The sequence below is a fragment of the Hypanus sabinus genome, chromosome 9 (assembly GCF_030144855.1).
Source record: "Hypanus sabinus isolate sHypSab1 chromosome 9, sHypSab1.hap1, whole genome shotgun sequence".
Classification (NCBI taxonomy): Eukaryota; Metazoa; Chordata; class Chondrichthyes; order Myliobatiformes; family Dasyatidae; genus Hypanus; species Hypanus sabinus.
The window spans coordinates 159,821,352-159,841,578 of record NC_082714.1 but is presented as its reverse complement, the minus strand read 5'-3'; the positions used below and the strand labels follow the sequence as shown (position 1 = coordinate 159,841,578).

The following is a 20,227-nucleotide window of genomic DNA, read 5'->3' as shown; positions in this document are numbered from 1 at the left end:
CTCCACGAGACTGCCCAATTTCACTACTCCCCTGGTAAACTCCACTAGACTGCCCAATTTCACTACTACCCCTGGTAAACTCCACGAGACTGCCTGATTTCACTACTCCCCTGGTAAACTCCACGAGACTGCCCAATTTCACTACTCCCCTGGTAAACTCCACTAGACTGCCCAATTTCACTACTCCCCTGGTAAACTCCACGAGACTGCCCAATTTCACTACTCCCCTGGAAAACTCCACTAGACTGCCCAATTTCACTACTCCCCTGGTAAACTCCACGAGACTGCCCAATTTCACTACTCCCCTGGTAAACTCCACTAGACTGCCCAATTTCATTACTACCCCTGGTAAACTCCACTAGACTGTCCAATTTCACTACTCCTCTGGTAAACTCCACTAGACTGCCCAATTTCACTACTCCCCTGGTAAACTCCACTAGACTGCACAATTTCACTACTCCCCTGGTAAACTCCACTAGACTGCCCAATTTCACTTCTCCCCTGGTAAACTCCACGAGACTGCCCAATTTCACTACTCCCCCGGTAAACTCCACTAGACTGCCCAATTTCACTACTCCTCTGGTAAACTCCACTAGACTGCCCAATTTCACTACTCCCCTGGTAAACTCCACGAGACTGCCCAATTTCACTACTCCCCTGGTAAACTCCACTAGACTGCCCAATTTCACTACTCCCCTGGTAAACTCCACGAGACTGCCCAATTTCACTACTCCCCTGGTAAACTCCACGAGACTGCCCAATTTCACTACTCCCCTGGTAAACTCCACTAGACTGCCCAATTTCACTACTCCCCTGGTAAACTCCACGAGACTGCCCAATTTCACTACTCCCCTGGTAAACTCCACTAGACTGCCCAATTTCACTACTACCCCTGGTAAACTCCACTAGACTGCCTGATTTCACTACTCCCCTGGTAAACTCCACGAGACTGCCCAATTTCACTACTACCCCTGGTAAACTCCACTAGACTGCCCAATTTCACTACTACCCCTGGTAAACTCCACTAGACTGCCCAATTTCACTACTCCCCTGGTAAACTCCACTAGACTGCCCAATTTCACTTCTCCCCTGGTAAACTCCACGAGACTGCCCAATTTCACTACTCCCCAGGTAAACTCCACTAGACTGCCCAATTTCACTACTCCTCTGGTAAACTCCACTAGACTGCCCAATTTCACTACTCCCCTGGTAAACTCCACGAGACTGCCCAATTTCACTACTCCCCTGGTAAACTCCACTAGACTGCCCAATTTCACTACTCCCCCGGTAAACTCCACTAGACTGCCCAATTTCACTACTCCTCTGGTAAACTCCACTAGACTGCCCAATTTCACTACTCCCCTGGTAAACTCCACGAGACTGCCCAATTTCACTACTCCCCTGGTAAACTCCACTAGACTGCCCAATTTCACTACTCCCCTGGTAAACTCCACGAGACTGCCCAATTTCACTACTCCCCTGGTAAACTCCACGAGACTGCCCAATTTCACTACTCCCCTGGTAAACTCCACTAGACTGCCCAATTTCACTACTCCCCTGGTAAACTCCACGAGACTGCCCAATTTCACTACTCCCCTGGTAAACTCCACTAGACTGCCCAATTTCACTACTCCCCTGGTAAACTCCACGAGACTGCCCAATTTCACTACTCCCCTGGTAAACTCCACTAGACTGCCCAATTTCATTACTACCCCTGGTAAACTCCACTAGACTGTCCAATTTCACTACTCCTCTGGTAAACTCCACTAGACTGCCCAATTTCACTACTCCCCTGGTAAACTCCACTAGACTGCCCAATTTCACTACTCCCCTGGTAAATTCCACTAGACTGCCCAATTTCACTTCTCCCCTGGTAAACTCCACGAGACTGCCCAATTTCACTACTCCCCCGGTAAACTCCACTAGACTGCCCAATTTCACCACTCCTCTGGTAAACTCCACTAGACTGCCCAATTTCACTACTCCCCCGGTAAACTCCACGAGACTGCCCAATTTCACTACTCCCCTGGTAAACTCCACTAGACTGCCCAATTTCACTACTCCCCTGGTAAACTCCACGAGACTGCCCAATTTCACTACTCCCCTGGTAAACTCCACGAGACTGCCCAATTTCACTACTCCCCTGGTAAACTCCACTAGACTGCCCAATTTCACTACTCCCCTGGTAAACTCCACGAGACTGCCCAATTTCACTACTCCCCTGGTAAACTCCACTAGACTGCCCAATTTCACTACTACCCCTGGTAAACTCCACGAGACTGCCCAATTTCACTACTCCCCTGGTAAACTCCACTAGACTGCCCAATTTCACTACTCCCCTGGTAAACTCCACGAGACTGCCCAATTTCACTACTCCCCTGGTAAACTCCACTAGACTGCCCAATTTCACTACTACCCCTGGTAAACTCCACTAGACTTCCTGATTTCACTACTCCCCTGGTAAACTCCACGAGACTGCCCAATTTCACTACTCCCCTGGTAAACTCCACTAGACTGCCCAATTTCACTACTCCCCTGGTAAACTCCACGAGACTGCCCAATTTCACTACTCCCCTGGTAAACTCCACTAGACTGCCCAATTTCACTACTCCCCTGGTAAACTCCACGAGACTGCCCAATTTCACTACTCCCCTGGTAAACTCCACTAGACTGCCCAATTTCATTACTACCCCTGGTAAACTCCACTAGACTGTCCAATTTCACTACTCCTCTGGTAAACTCCACTAGACTGCCCAATTTCACTACTCCCCTGGTAAACTCCACTAGACTGCCCAATTTCACTACTCCCCTGGTAAACTCCACTAGACTGCCCAATTTCACTTCTCCCCTGGTAAACTCCACGAGACTGCCCAATTTCACTACTCCCCCGGTAAACTCCACTAGACTGCCCAATTTCACTACTCCTCTGGTAAACTCCACTAGACTGCCCAATTTCACTACTCCCCTGGTAAACTCCACGAGACTGCCCAATTTCACTACTCCCCTGGTAAACTCCACTAGACTGCCCAATTTCACTACTCCCCTGGTAAACTCCACGAGACTGCCCAATTTCACTACTCCCCTGGTAAACTCCACGAGACTGCCCAATTTCACTACTCCCCTGGTAAACTCCACTAGACTGCCCAATTTCACTACTCCCCTGGTAAACTCCACGAGACTGCCCAATTTCACTACTCCCCTGGTAAACTCCACTAGACTGCCCAATTTCACTACTACCCCTGGTAAACTCCACTAGACTGCCTGATTTCACTACTCCCCTGGTAAACTCCACGAGACTGCCCAATTTCACTACTACCCCTGGTAAACTCCACTAGACTGCCCAATTTCACTACTACCCCTGGTAAACTCCACTAGACTGCCCAATTTCACTACTCCTCTGGTAAACTCCACTAGACTGCCCAATTTCACTACTCCCCTGGTAAACTCCACGAGACTGCCCAATTTCACTACTCCCCTGGTAAACTCCACTAGACTGCCCAATTTCACTACTCCCCTGGTAAACTCCACGAGACTGCCCAATTTCACTACTCCCCTGGTAAACTCCACGAGACTGCCCAATTTCATTACTCCTCTGGTAAACTCCACGAGACTGCCCAATTTCACTACTCCTCTGGTAAACTCCACTAGACTGCCCAATTTCATTACTCCTCTGGTAAACTCCACTAGACTGCCCAATTTCACTACTCCTCTGGTAAACTCCACTAGACTGCCCAATTTCACTACTCCCCTGGTAAACTCCACGAGACTGCCCAATTTCACTACTCCCCTGGTAAACTCCACTAGACTGCCCAATTTCACTACTCCCCTGGTAAACTCCACGAGACTGCCCAATTTCACTACTCCCCTGGTAAACTCCACGAGAATGCCCAATTTCACTACTCCCCTGGTAAACTCCACTAGACTGCCCAATTTCACTACTCCCCTGGTAAACTCCACGAGACTGCCCAATTTCACTACTCCCCTGGTAAACTCCACTAGACTGCCCAATTTCACTACTACCCCTGGTAAACTCCACTAGACTGCCTGATTTCACTACTCCCCTGGTAAACTCCACGAGACTGCCCGATTTCACTACTACCCCTGGTAAACACTAGACTGCCCAATTTCACTACTACCCCTGGTAAACTCCACGAGACTGCCCAATTTCACTACTCCCCTGGTAAACTCCACTAGACTGCCCAATTTCACTTCTCCCCTGGTAAACTCCACGAGTCTGCCCGATTTCACTACTCCCCCGGTAAACTCCACTAGACTGCCCAATTTCACTACTCCTCTGGTAAACTCCACTAGACTGCCCAATTTCACTACTCCCCTGGTAAACTCCACTAGACTGCCCAATTTCACTACTCCCCTGGTAAACTCCACTAGACTGCCCAATTTCACTACTCCCCTGGTAAACTCCACTAGACTGCCCAATTTCACTACTCCCCTGGTAAACTCCACGAGACTGCCCAATTTCACTACTCCCCTGGTAAACTCCACTAGACTGCCCAATTTCACTACTCCCCTGGTAAACTCCACGAGACTGCCCAATTTCACTACTCCCCTGGTAAACTCCACTAGACTGCCCAATTTCACTACTCCCCTGGTAAACTCCACGAGACTGCCCAATTTCACTACTCCCCTGGTAAACTCCACTAGACTGCCCAATTTCATTACTACCCCTGGTAAACTCCACTAGACTGTCCAATTTCACTACTCCTCTGGTAAACTCCACTAGACTGCCCAATTTCACTACTCCCCTGGTAAACTCCACTAGACTGCCCAATTTCACTACTCCCCTGGTAAACTCCACTAGACTGCCCAATTTCACTTCTCCCCTGGTAAACTCCACGAGACTGCCCAATTTCACTACTCCCCCGGTAAACTCCACTAGACTGCCCAATTTCACTACTCCTCTGGTAAACTCCACTAGACTGCCCAATTTCACTACTCCCCTGGTAAACTCCACGAGACTGCCCAATTTCACTACTCCCCTGGTAAACTCCACTAGACTGCCCAATTTCACTACTCCCCTGGTAAACTCCACGAGACTGCCCAATTTCACTACTCCCCTGGTAAACTCCACGAGACTGCCCAATTTCACTACTCCCCTGGTAAACTCCACTAGACTGCCCAATTTCACTACTCCCCTGGTAAACTCCACGAGACTGCCCAATTTCACTACTCCCCTGGTAAACTCCACTAGACTGCCCAATTTCACTACTACCCCTGGTAAACTCCACGAGACTGCCTGATTTCACTACTCCCCTGGTAAACTCCACTAGACTGCCCAATTTCACTACTACCCCAGACTGCCCAATTTCACTACTCCCCTGGTAAACTCCACTAGACTGCCCAATTTCACTACTACCCCTGGTAAACTCCACGAGACTGCCTGATTTCACTACTCCCCTGGTAAACTCCACTAGACTGCCCAATTTCACTACTACCCCTGGTAAACTCCACGAGACTGCCTGATTTCACTACTCCCCTGGTAAACTCCACGAGACTGCCCAATTTCACTACTCCCCTGGTAAACTCCACTAGACTGCCCAATTTCACTACTCCCCTGGTAAACTCCACGAGACTGCCCAATTTCACTACTCCCCTGGTAAACTCCACTAGACTGCCCAATTTCACTACTCCCCTGGTAAACTCCACGAGACTGCCCAATTTCACTACTCCCCTGGTAAACTCCACTAGACTGCCCAATTTCATTACTACCCCTGGTAAACTCCACTAGACTGTCCAATTTCACTACTCCTCTGGTAAACTCCACTAGACTGCCCAATTTCACTACTCCCCTGGTAAACTCCACTAGACTGCCCAATTTCACTTCTCCCCTGGTAAACTCCACGAGACTGCCCAATTTCACTACTCCCCCGGTAAACTCCACTAGACTGCCCAATTTCACTACTCCTCTGGTAAACTCCACTAGACTGCCCAATTTCACTACTCCCCTGGTAAACTCCACGAGACTGCCCAATTTCACTACTCCCCTGGTAAACTCCACTAGACTGCCCAATTTCACTACTCCCCTGGTAAACTCCACGAGACTGCCCAATTTCACTACTCCCCTGGTAAACTCCACGAGACTGCCCAATTTCACTACTCCCCTGGTAAACTCCACTAGACTGCCCAATTTCACTACTCCCCTGGTAAACTCCACGAGACTGCCCAATTTCACTACTCCCCTGGTAAACTCCACTAGACTGCCCAATTTCACTACTCCCCTGGTAAACTCCACGAGACTACCCAATTTCACTACTCCCCTGGTAAACTCCACTAGACTGCCCAATTTCACTACTCCCCTGGTAAACTCCACGAGACTGCCCAATTTCACTACTCCCCTGGTAAACTCCACTAGACTGCCCAATTTCATTACTACCCCTGGTAAACTCCACTAGACTGTCCAATTTCACTACACCTCTGGTAAACTCCACTAGACTGCCCAATTTCACTACTCCCCTGGTAAACTCCACTAGACTGCCCAATTTCACTACTCCCCTGGTAAACTCCACTAGACTGCCCAATTTCACTTCTCCCCTGGTAAACTCCACGAGACTGCCCAATTTCACTACTCCCCCGGTAAACTCCACTAGACTGCCCAATTTCACTACTCCTCTGGTAAACTCCACTAGACTGCCCAATTTCACTACTCCCCTGGTAAACTCCACGAGACTGCCCAATTTCACTACTCCCCTGGTAAACTCCACTAGACTGCCCAATTTCACTACTCCCCTGGTAAACTCCACGAGACTGCCCAATTTCACTACTCCCCTGGTAAACTCCACGAGACTGCCCAATTTCACTACTCCCCTGGTAAACTCCACTAGACTGCCCAATTTCACTACTCCCCTGGTAAACTCCACGAGACTGCCCAATTTCACTACTCCCCTGGTAAACTCCACTAGACTGCCCAATTTCACTACTACCCCTGGTAAACTCCACTAGACTGCCTGATTTCACTACTCCCCTGGTAAACTCCACGAGACTGCCCAATTTCACTACTACCCCTGGTAAACTCCACTAGACTGCCCAATTTCACTACTACACCTGGTAAACTCCACTAGACTGCCCAATTTCACTACTCCCCTGGTAAACTCCACTAGACTGCCCAATTTCACTTCTCCCCTGGTAAACTCCACGAGTCTGCCCAATTTCACTACTCCCCCGGTAAACTCCACTAGACTACCCAATTTCACTACTCCTCTGGTAAACTCCACTAGACTGCCCAATTTCACTACTCCCCTGGTAAACTCCACGAGACTGCCCAATTTCACTACTCCCCTGGTAAACTCCACTAGACTGCCCAATTTCACTACTCCCCTGGTAAACTCCACGAGACTGCCCAATTTCACTACTCCCCTGGTAAACTCCACGAGACTGCCCAATTTCACTACTCCCCTGGTAAACTCCACTAGACTGCCCAATTTCATAACTCCCCTGGTAAACTCCACGAGACTGCCCAATTTCACTACTCCCCTGGTAAACTCCACTAGACTGCCCAATTTCACTACTCACCTGGTAAACTCCACGAGACTGCCCAATTTCACTACTCCCCTGGTAAACTCCACTAGACTGCCCAATTTCATTACTACCCCTGGTAAACTCCACTAGACTGCCCAATTTCACTACTCCCCTGGTAAACTCCACGAGACTGCCCAATTTCACTACTCCCCCGGTAAACTCCACTAGACTGCCCAATTTCACTACTCCTCTGGTAAACTCCACTAGACTGCCCAATTTCACTACTCCCCTGGTAAACTCCACGAGACTGCCCATTTTCACTACTCCCCTGGTAAACTCCACTAGACTGCCCAATTTCACTACTCCCCTGGTAAACTCCACGAGACTGCCCAATTTCACTACTCCCCTGGTAAACTCCACGAGACTGCCCAATTTCACTACTCCCCTGGTAAACTCCACTAGACTGCCCAATTTCACTACTCCCCTGGTAAACTCCACGAGACTGCCCAATTTCACTACTCCCCTGGTAAACTCCACTAGACTGCCCAATTTCACTACTACCCCTGGTAAACTCCACTAGACTGCCTGATTTCACTACTCCCCTGGTAAACTCCACGAGACTGCCCAATTTCACTACTGCCCCTGGTAAACTCCACTAGACTGCCCAATTTCACTACTACCCCTGGTAAACTCCACTAGACTGCCCAATTTCACTACTCCCCTGGTAAACTGCACTCGACTGCCCAATTTCACTTCTCCCCTGGTAAACTCCACGAGACTGCCCAATTTCACTACTCCCCTGGTAAACTCCACTAGACTGCCCAATTTCACTACTCCTCTGGTAAACTCCACTAGACTGCCCAATTTCACTACTCCCCTGGTAAACTCCACGAGACTGCCCAATTTCACTACTCCCCTGGTAAACTCCACTAGACTGCCCAATTTCACTACTCCCCTGGTAAACTCCACTAGACTACCCAATTTCACTTCTCCCCTGGTAAACTCCACGAGACTGCCCAATTTCACTACTCCCCCGGTAAACTCCACTAGACTGCCCAATTTCACTACTCCTCTGGTAAACTCCACTAGACTGCCCAATTTCACTACTCCCCTGGTAAACTCCACGAGACTGCCCAATTTCACTACTCCCCTGGTAAACTCCACTAGACTGCCCAATTTCACTACTCCCCTGGTAAACTCCACGAGACTGCCCAATTTCACTACTCCCCTGGTAAACTCCACGAGACTGCCCAATTTCACTACTCCCCTGGTAAACTCCACTAGACTGCCCAATTTCACTACTCCCCTGGTAAACTCCACGAGACTGCCCAATTTCACTACTCCCCTGGTAAACTCCACGAGACTGCCCAATTTCACTACTCCCCTGGTAAACTCCACTAGACTGCCCAATTTCACTACTCCCCTGGTAAACTCCACGAGACTGCCCAATTTCACTACTCCCCTGGTAAACTCCACTAGACTGCCCAATTTCACTACTACCCCTGGTAAACTCCACGAGACTGCCCGATTTCACTACTCCCCTGGTAAACTCCACGAGACTGCCCAATTTCACTACTCCCCTGGTAAACTCCACTAGACTGCCCAATTTCACTACTCCCCTGGTAAACTCCACGAGACTGCCCAATTTCACTACTCCCCTGGAAAACTCCACTAGACTGCCCAATTTCACTACTCCCCTGGTAAACTCCACGAGACTGCCCAATTTCACTACTCCCCTGGTAAACTCCACTAGACTGCCCAATTTCATTACTACCCCTGGTAAACTCCACTAGACTGTCCAATTTCACTACTCCTCTGGTAAACTCCACTAGACTGCCCAATTTCACTACTCCCCTGGTAAACTCCACTAGACTGCCCAATTTCACTACTCCCCTGGTAAACTCCACTAGACTGCCCAATTTCACTTCTCCCCTGGTAAACTCCACGAGACTGCCCAATTTCACTACTCCCCCGGTAAACTCCACTAGACTGCCCAATTTCACTACTCCTCTGGTAAACTCCACTAGACTGCCCAATTTCACTACTCCCCTGGTAAACTCCACGAGACTGCCCAATTTCACTACTCCCCTGGTAAACTCCACTAGACTGCCCAATTTCACTACTCCCCTGGTAAACTCCACGAGACTGCCCAATTTCACTACTCCCCTGGTAAACTCCACTAGACTGCCCAATTTCACTACTCCCCTGGTAAACTCCACGAGACTGCCCAATTTCACTACTCCCCTGGTAAACTCCACTAGACTGCCCAATTTCATTACTACCCCTGGTAAACTCCACTAGACTGCCCAATTTCACTACTCCCCTGGTAAACTCCACGAGACTGCCCAATTTCACTACTCCCCCGGTAAACTCCACTAGACTGCCCAATTTCACTACTCCTCTGGTAAACTCCACTAGACTGCCCAATTTCACTACTCCCCTGGTAAACTCCACGAGACTGCCCAATTTCACTACTCCCCTGGTAAACTCCACTAGACTGCCCAATTTCACTACTCCCCTGGTAAACTCCACGAGACTGCCCAATTTCACTACTCCCCTGGTAAACTCCACGAGACTGCCCAATTTCACTACTCCCCTGGTAAACTCCACTAGACTGCCCAATTTCACTACTCCCCTGGTAAACTCCACGAGACTGCCCAATTTCACTACTCCCCTGGTAAACTCCACTAGACTGCCCAATTTCACTACTACCCCTGGTAAACTCCACTAGACTGCCTGATTTCACTACTCCCCTGGTAAACTCCACGAGACTGCCCAATTTCACTACTACCCCTGGTAAACTCCACTAGACTGCCCAATTTCACTACTCCCCTGGTAAACTCCACTAGACTGCCCAATTTCACTTCTCCCCTGGTAAACTCCACTAGACTGCCCAATTTCACTACTCCTCTGGTAAACTCCACTAGACTGCCCAATTTCACTACTCCCCTGGTAAACTCCACGAGACTGCCCAATTTCACTACTCCCCTGGTAAACTCCACTAGACTGCCCAATTTCACTACTCCCCTGGTAAACTCCACTAGACTGCCCAATTTCACTTCTCCCCTGGTAAACTCCACGAGACTGCCCAATTTCACTACTCCCCCGGTAAACTCCACGAGACTGCCCAATTTCACTACTCCCCTGGTAAACTCCACTAGACTGCCCAATTTCACTACTCCCCTGGTAAACTCCACGAGACTGCCCAATTTCACTACTCCCCTGGTAAACTCCACGAGACTGCCCAATTTCACTACTCCCCTGGTAAACTCCACTAGACTGCCCAATTTCACTACTCCCCTGGTAAACTCCACGAGACTGCCCAATTTCACTACTCCCCTGGTAAACTCCACTAGACTGCCCAATTTCACTACTACCCCTGGTAAACTCCACGAGACTGCCTGATTTCACTACTCCCCTGGTAAACTCCACGAGACTGCCCAATTTCACTACTCCCCTGGTAAACTCCACTAGACTGCCCAATTTCACTACTCCCCTGGTAAACTCCACGAGACTGCCCAATTTCACTACTCCCCTGGAAAACTCCACTAGACTGCCCAATTTCACTACTCCCCTGGTAAACTCCACGAGACTGCCCAATTTCACTACTCCCCTGGTAAACTCCACTAGACTGCCCAATTTCATTACTACCCCTGGTAAACTCCACTAGACTGTCCAATTTCACTACTCCTCTGGTAAACTCCACTAGACTGCCCAATTTCACTACTCCCCTGGTAAACTCCACTAGACTGCACAATTTCACTACTCCCCTGGTAAACTCCACTAGACTGCCCAATTTCACTTCTCCCCTGGTAAACTCCACGAGACTGCCCAATTTCACTACTCCCCCGGTAAACTCCACTAGACTGCCCAATTTCACTACTCCTCTGGTAAACTCCACTAGACTGCCCAATTTCACTACTCCCCTGGTAAACTCCACGAGACTGCCCAATTTCACTACTCCCCTGGTAAACTCCACTAGACTGCCCAATTTCACTACTCCCCTGGTAAACTCCACGAGACTGCCCAATTTCACTACTCCCCTGGTAAACTCCACGAGACTGCCCAATTTCACTACTCCCCTGGTAAACTCCACTAGACTGCCCAATTTCACTACTCCCCTGGTAAACTCCACGAGACTGCCCAATTTCACTACTCCCCTGGTAAACTCCACTAGACTGCCCAATTTCACTACTACCCCTGGTAAACTCCACTAGACTGCCTGATTTCACTACTCCCCTGGTAAACTCCACGAGACTGCCCAATTTCACTACTACCCCTGGTAAACTCCACTAGACTGCCCAATTTCACTACTACCCCTGGTAAACTCCACTAGACTGCCCAATTTCACTACTCCCCTGGTAAACTCCACTAGACTGCCCAATTTCACTTCTCCCCTGGTAAACTCCACGAGACTGCCCAATTTCACTACTCCCCCGGTAAACTCCACTAGACTGCCCAATTTCACTACTCCTCTGGTAAACTCCACTAGACTGCCCAATTTCACTACTCCCCTGGTAAACTCCACGAGACTGCCCAATTTCACTACTCCCCTGGTAAACTCCACTAGACTGCCCAATTTCACTACTCCCCCGGTAAACTCCACTAGACTGCCCAATTTCACTACTCCTCTGGTAAACTCCACTAGACTGCCCAATTTCACTACTCCCCTGGTAAACTCCACGAGACTGCCCAATTTCACTACTCCCCTGGTAAACTCCACTAGACTGCCCAATTTCACTACTCCCCTGGTAAACTCCACGAGACTGCCCAATTTCACTACTCCCCTGGTAAACTCCACGAGACTGCCCAATTTCACTACTCCCCTGGTAAACTCCACTAGACTGCCCAATTTCACTACTCCCCTGGTAAACTCCACGAGACTGCCCAATTTCACTACTCCCCTGGTAAACTCCACTAGACTGCCCAATTTCACTACTCCCCTGGTAAACTCCACGAGACTGCCCAATTTCACTACTCCCCTGGTAAACTCCACTAGACTGCCCAATTTCATTACTACCCCTGGTAAACTCCACTAGACTGTCCAATTTCACTACTCCTCTGGTAAACTCCACTAGACTGCCCAATTTCACTACTCCCCTGGTAAACTCCACTAGACTGCCCAATTTCACTACTCCCCTGGTAAACTCCACTAGACTGCCCAATTTCACTTCTCCCCGGTAAACTCCACGAGACTGCCCAATTTCACTACTCCCCCGGTAAACTCCACTAGACTGCCCAATTTCACCACTCCTCTGGTAAACTCCACTAGACTGCCCAATTTCACTACTCCCCCGGTAAACTCCACGAGACTGCCCAATTTCACTACTCCCCTGGTAAACTCCACTAGACTGCCCAATTTCACTACTCCCCTGGTAAACTCCACGAGACTGCCCAATTTCACTACTCCCCTGGTAAACTCCACGAGACTGCCCAATTTCACTACTCCCCTGGTAAACTCCACTAGACTGCCCAATTTCACTACTCCCCTGGTAAACTCCACGAGACTGCCCAATTTCACTACTCCCCTGGTAAACTCCACTAGACTGCCCAATTTCACTACTACCCCTGGTAAACTCCACGAGACTGCCCAATTTCACTACTCCCCTGGTAAACTCCACTAGACTGCCCAATTTCACTACTCCCCTGGTAAACTCCACGAGACTGCCCAATTTCACTACTCCCCTGGTAAACTCCACTAGACTGCCCAATTTCACTACTACCCCTGGTAAACTCCACTAGACTTCCTGATTTCACTACTCCCCTGGTAAACTCCACGAGACTGCCCAATTTCACTACTCCCCTGGTAAACTCCACTAGACTGCCCAATTTCACTACTCCCCTGGTAAACTCCACGAGACTGCCCAATTTCACTACTCCCCTGGTAAACTCCACTAGACTGCCCAATTTCACTACTCCCCTGGTAAACTCCACGAGACTGCCCAATTTCACTACTCCCCTGGTAAACTCCACTAGACTGCCCAATTTCATTACTACCCCTGGTAAACTCCACTAGACTGTCCAATTTCACTACTCCTCTGGTAAACTCCACTAGACTGCCCAATTTCACTACTCCCCTGGTAAACTCCACTAGACTGCCCAATTTCACTACTCCCCTGGTAAACTCCACTAGACTGCCCAATTTCACTTCTCCCCTGGTAAACTCCACGAGACTGCCCAATTTCACTACTCCCCCGGTAAACTCCACTAGACTGCCCAATTTCACTACTCCTCTGGTAAACTCCACTAGACTGCCCAATTTCACTACTCCCCTGGTAAACTCCACGAGACTGCCCAATTTCACTACTCCCCTGGTAAACTCCACTAGACTGCCCAATTTCACTACTCCCCTGGTAAACTCCACGAGACTGCCCAATTTCACTACTCCCCTGGTAAACTCCACGAGACTGCCCAATTTCACTACTCCCCTGGTAAACTCCACTAGACTGCCCAATTTCACTACTCCCCTGGTAAACTCCACGAGACTGCCCAATTTCACTACTCCCCTGGTAAACTCCACTAGACTGCCCAATTTCACTACTACCCCTGGTAAACTCCACTAGACTGCCTGATTTCACTACTCCCCTGGTAAACTCCACGAGACTGCCCAATTTCACTACTACCCCTGGTAAACTCCACTAGACTGCCCAATTTCACTACTACCCCTGGTAAACTCCACTAGACTGCCCAATTTCACTACTCCCCAGGTAAACTCCACTAGACTGCCCAATTTCACTTCTCCCCTGGTAAACTCCACGAGACTGCCCAATTTCACTACTCCCCCGGTAAACTCCACTAGACTGCCCAATTTCACTACTCCTCTGGTAAACTCCACTAGACTGCCCAATTTCACTACTCCCCTGGTAAACTCCACGAGACTGCCCAATTTCACTACTCCCCTGGTTAACTCCACTAGACTGCCCAATTTCACTACTCCCCTGGTAAACTCCACGAGACTGCCCAATTTCACTACTCCCCTGGTAAACTCCACGAGACTGCCCAATTTCACTACTCCCCTGGTAAACTCCACTAGACTGCCCAATTTCACTACTCCCCTGGTAAACTCCACGAGACTGCCCAATTTCACTACTCCCCTGGTAAACTCCACTAGACTGCCCAATTTCACTACTCCCCTGGTAAACTCCACGAGACTGCCCAATTTCACTACTCCCCTGGTAAACTCCACTAGACTGCCCAATTTCATTACTACCCCTGGTAAACTCCACTAGACTGTCCAATTTCACTACTCCTCTGGTAAACTCCACTAGACTGCCCAATTTCACTACTCCCCTGGTAAACTCCACTAGACTGCCCAATTTCACTACTCCCCTGGTAAACTCCACGAGACTGCCCAATTTCACTACTCCCCTGGTAAACTCCACTAGACTGCCCAATTTCATTACTCCTCTGGTAAACTCCACGAGACTGCCCAATTTCACTACTCCCCTGGTAAACTCCACGAGACTGCCCAATTTCACTACTCCCCTGGTAAACTCCACGAGACTGCCCAATTTCACTACTCCCCTGGTAAACTCCACGAGACTGCCCAATTTCATTACTCCTCTGGTAAACTCCACGAGACTGCCCAATTTCACTACTCCTCTGGTAAACTCCACTAGACTGCCCAATTTCATTACTCCTCTGGTAAACTCCACTAGACTGCCCAATTTCACTACTCCTCTGGTAAACTCCACTAGACTGCCCAATTTCACTACTCCCCTGGTAAACTCCACGAGACTGCCCAATTTCACTACTCCCCCGGTAAACTCCACTAGACTGCCCAATTTCACCACTCCTCTGGTAAACTCCACTAGACTGCCCAATTTCACTACTCCCCCGGTAAACTCCACGAGACTGCCCAATTTCACTACTCCCCTGGTAAACTCCACTAGACTGCCCAATTTCACTACTCCCCTGGTAAACTCCACGAGACTGCCCAATTTCACTACTCCCCTGGTAAACTCCACGAGACTGCCCAATTTCACTACTCCCCTGGTAAACTCCACTAGACTGCCCAATTTCACTACTCCCCTGGTAAACTCCACGAGACTGCCCAATTTCACTACTCCCCTGGTAAACTCCACTAGACTGCCCAATTTCACTACTACCCCTGGTAAACTCCACGAGACTGCCCAATTTCACTACTCCCCTGGTAAACTCCACTAGACTGCCCAATTTCACTACTCCCCTGGTAAACTCCACGAGACTGCCCAATTTCACTACTCCCCTGGTAAACTCCACTAGACTGCCCAATTTCACTACTACCCCTGGTAAACTCCACTAGACTTCCTGATTTCACTACTCCCCTGGTAAACTCCACGAGACTGCCCAATTTCACTACTCCCCTGGTAAACTCCACTAGACTGCCCAATTTCACTACTCCCCTGGTAAACTCCACGAGACTGCCCAATTTCACTACTCCCCTGGTAAACTCCACTAGACTGCCCAATTTCACTACTCCCCTGGTAAACTCCACGAGACTGCCCAATTTCACTACTCCCCTGGTAAACTCCACTAGACTGCCCAATTTCATTACTACCCCTGGTAAACTCCACTAGACTGTCCAATTTCACTACTCCTCTGGTAAACTCCACTAGACTGCCCAATTTCACTACTCCCCTGGTAAACTCCACTAGACTGCCCAATTTCACTACTCCCCTGGTAAACTCCACTAGACTGCCCAATTTCACTTCTCCCCTGGTAAACTCCACGAGACTGCCCAATTTCACTACTCCCCCGGTAAACTCCACTAGACTGCCCAATTTCACTACTCCTCTGGTAAACTCCACTAGACTGCCCAATTTCACTACTCCCCTGGTAAACTCCACGAGACTGCCCAATTTCACTACTCCCCTGGTAAACTCCACTAGACTGCCCAATTTCACTACTCCCCTGGTAAACTCCACGAGACTGCCCAATTTCACTACTCCCCTGGTAAACTCCACGAGACTGCCCAATTTCACTACTCCCCTGGTAAACTCCACTAGACTGCCCAATTTCACTACTCCCCTGGTAAACTCCACGAGACTGCCCAATTTCACTACTCCCCTGGTAAACTCCACTAGACTGCCCAATTTCACTACTACCCCTGGTAAACTCCACTAGACTGCCTGATTTCACTACTCCCCTGGTAAACTCCACGAGACTGCCCAATTTCACTACTACCCCTGGTAAACTCCACTAGACTGCCCAATTTCACTACTACCCCTGGTAAACTCCACTAGACTGCCCAATTTCACTACTCCCCAGGTAAACTCCACTAGACTGCCCAATTTCACTTCTCCCCTGGTAAACTCCACGAGACTGCCCAATTTCACTACTCCCCCGGTAAACTCCACTAGACTGCCCAATTTCACTACTCCTCTGGTAAACTCCACTAGACTGCCCAATTTCACTACTCCCCTGGTAAACTCCACGAGACTGCCCAATTTCACTACTCCCCTGGTTAACTCCACTAGACTGCCCAATTTCACTACTCCCCTGGTAAACTCCACGAGACTGCCCAATTTCACTACTCCCCTGGTAAACTCCACGAGACTGCCCAATTTCACTACTCCCCTGGTAAACTCCACTAGACTGCCCAATTTCACTACTCCCCTGGTAAACTCCACGAGACTGCCCAATTTCACTACTCCCCTGGTAAACTCCACTAGACTGCCCAATTTCACTACTCCCCTGGTAAACTCCACGAGACTGCCCAATTTCACTACTCCCCTGGTAAACTCCACTAGACTGCCCAATTTCATTACTACCCCTGGTAAACTCCACTAGACTGTCCAATTTCACTACTCCTCTGGTAAACTCCACTAGACTGCCCAATTTCACTACTCCCCTGGTAAACTCCACTAGACTGCCCAATTTCACTACTCCCCTGGTAAACTCCACGAGACTGCCCAATTTCACTACTCCCCTGGTAAACTCCACTAGACTGCCCAATTTCATTACTCCTCTGGTAAACTCCACGAGACTGCCCAATTTCACTACTCCCCTGGTAAACTCCACGAGACTGCCCAATTTCACTACTCCCCTGGTAAACTCCACGAGACTGCCCAATTTCATTACTCCTCTGGTAAACTCCACGAGACTGCCCAATTTCACTACTCCTCTGGTAAACTCCACTAGACTGCCCAATTTCATTACTCCTCTGGTAAACTCCACTAGACTGCCCAATTTCACTACTCCTCTGGTAAACTCCACTAGACTGCCCAATTTCACTACTCCCCTGGTAAACTCCACGAGACTGCCCAATTTCACTACTCCCCTGGTAAACTCCACTAGACTGCCCAATTTCACTACTCCCCTGGTAAACTCCACGAGACTGCCCAATTTCACTACTCCCCTGGTAAACTCCACGAGACTGCCCAATTTCACTACTCCCCTGGTAAACTCCACTAGACTGCCCAATTTCACTACTCCCCTGGTAAACTCCACGAGACTGCCCAATTTCACTACTCCCCTGGTAAACTCCACTAGACTGCCCAATTTCACTACTACCCCTGGTAAACTCCACTAGACTGCCTGATTTCACTACTCCCCTGGTAAACTCCACGGGACTGCCCAATTTCACTACTACCCCTGGTAAACTCCACTAGACTGCCCAATTTCACTACTACCCCTGGTAAACTCCACTAGACTGCCCAATTTCACTACTCCCCTGGTAAACTCCACTAGACTGCCCAATTTCACTTCTCCCCTGGTAAACTCCACGAGACTGCCCAATTTCACTACTCCCCCGGTAAACTCCACTAGACTGCCCAATTTCACTACTCCTCTGGTAAACTCCACTAGACTGCCCAATTTCACTACTCCCCTGGTAAACTCCACGAGACTGCCCAATTTCACTACTCCCCTGGTAAACTCCACTAGACTGCCCAATTTCACTACTCCCCTGGTAAACTCCACGAGACTGCCCAATTTCACTACTCCCCTGGTAAACTCCACGAGACTGCCCAATTTCACTACTCCCCTGGTAAACTCCACTAGACTGCCCAATTTCACTACTCCCCTGGTAAACTCCACGAGACTGCCCAATTTCACTACTCCCCTGGTAAACTCCACTAGACTGCCCAATTTCACTACTCCCCTGGTAAACTCCACGAGACTGCCCAATTTCACTACTCCCCTGGTAAACTCCACTCGACTGCCCAATTTCATTACTACCCCTGGTAAACTCCACTAGACTGTCCAATTTCACTACTCCTCTGGTAAACTCCACTAGACTGCCCAATTTCACTACTCCCCTGGTAAACTCCACTAGACTGCCCAATTTCACTACTCCCCTGGTAAACTCCACGAGACTGCCCAATTTCATTACTACCCCTGGTAAACTCCACTAGACTGCCCAATTTCACTACTCCCCTGGTAAACTCCACGAGACTGCCCAATTTCACTACTCCCGTGGTAAACTCCACTAGACTGCCCAATTTCATTACTCCTCTGGTAAACTCCACGAGACTTCCCAATTTCACTACTCCTCTGGTAAACTCCACTAGACTGCCCAATTTCACTACTCCCCTGGTAAACTCCACTAAACTGCCCAATTTCACTACTCCCCTGGTAAACTCCACTAGACTGCCCAATTTCACTACTACCCCTGGTAAACTCCACTAGACTGCCTGATTTCATTACTACCCCTGGTACACTCTGCTAGATTGCCCAATTTCACCACTACCCCTAGGAAATTCTGCTAGACTACCTGACTTTACTACTACCCCTGGTAAACTCCACTAGACTGCCTGATTTCACTATTACTCTTGGTAACCCATTCAAGGCATCTGCACTCTCTGTGTAAAATAAAACTGTCCTTCATGTCACCTTTAAACTTTCTCCTCTGCCCAAAAAAGCATGCCCTCTGGTGTTCTACCCTGGGACAAAAGATTCTGACACTGCCCCCAGGTATCGCCACACTCTCCCACCAACTGCCTCAGATCCTGACTCTCATCAGCTCTCTAAGGGTAATTTTCATCAGTCAGTTAACCTCTTAATTTGGTCAAAGGCTTCAAGGTACTTTTTAAAGGAAGAGGGAAAAGTTGAGAGACAGAGAGATTTTGGGAGAGAGTTCTAGATGGTAAAGTTTTGGTGATAATAATACCCACTTGTGCCAGGTCTTTCACTGGTAGTTCTCTCCTTCGTCTTCATTTCTACTCGCCATTTACTCCTGAGCAAGAGAACTTGAGAGGGAGAGGCTTCAAGGAGTTCAGGAGTGCCCTTGGAAGGGGACAACCTGGGCCTGAAAATTACACGCAAAAAATCTCCTAGTTCTAGAGTACAGTACAAATGGGTTGGCTCCACGTCAAATTGAGCCACTCCAGAACTCGGAGTGGGAACGTCCAGCCAAACTCACTCTTGCGTTGATATGGCTTGTCTTTGGGAGTGACCTCAAGGAATTAGCACTGGGAGTAACCAGTGAGAGTGGTCATTGAGAACTAATCCTGGGGAATAATGAATAGCCATTGTGAATGTTGATTGGCCTTTTGGGAATATTGAATGGTGTATGGTCTTTGGGGAATTATCAGGGAATTAAACGGAGAATGACCACTGGAGAATTACCATTGGAAAATGGTCCTTGGATAACCACTGGAAAAGTCAAATGACCATTTGGAGTGACCACTGGAATGATTTCTAGGAATGACCATTGGGAATATTCAAATGAGAAGACAATAGAGAAAAACTTTTAGGAATGTACTTGGAAAACGCCTTTGGATCGATCTTTGCCTCTACACGGGGCATCGCCACTTGGGTGATTCCCGTGTGC

At 49.0% G+C, this 20,227-nt stretch overlaps 2 protein-coding genes across 6 annotated transcripts in view; one reads left to right on the top strand and one right to left on the bottom strand.

The window, feature by feature from the left end:
• Nucleotides 1–20,227, top strand: part of matn4 (matrilin 4) — a 92,146-nt gene that overhangs the window by 27,374 nt on the left and 44,545 nt on the right. The gene's annotated exons all lie outside the window — the stretch shown is intronic.
• rbpjl (recombination signal binding protein for immunoglobulin kappa J region-like) overlaps nucleotides 1–20,227 on the bottom strand; it is a 98,564-nt gene that overhangs the window by 77,632 nt on the left and 705 nt on the right. Inside the window, exon 2 of one of the 5 annotated variants that reach the window (XM_059980979.1) lies at nucleotides 19,569–19,702. The exons of the other annotated variants lie outside the window; for them this stretch is intronic. Coding sequence (XP_059836962.1) covers nucleotides 19,569–19,611 — 43 coding nt within the window. The 5' untranslated portion in view covers nucleotides 19,612–19,702. The remainder of the gene's footprint in view (nucleotides 1–19,568; nucleotides 19,703–20,227) is intronic. 5 annotated transcript variants of the gene reach the window in all.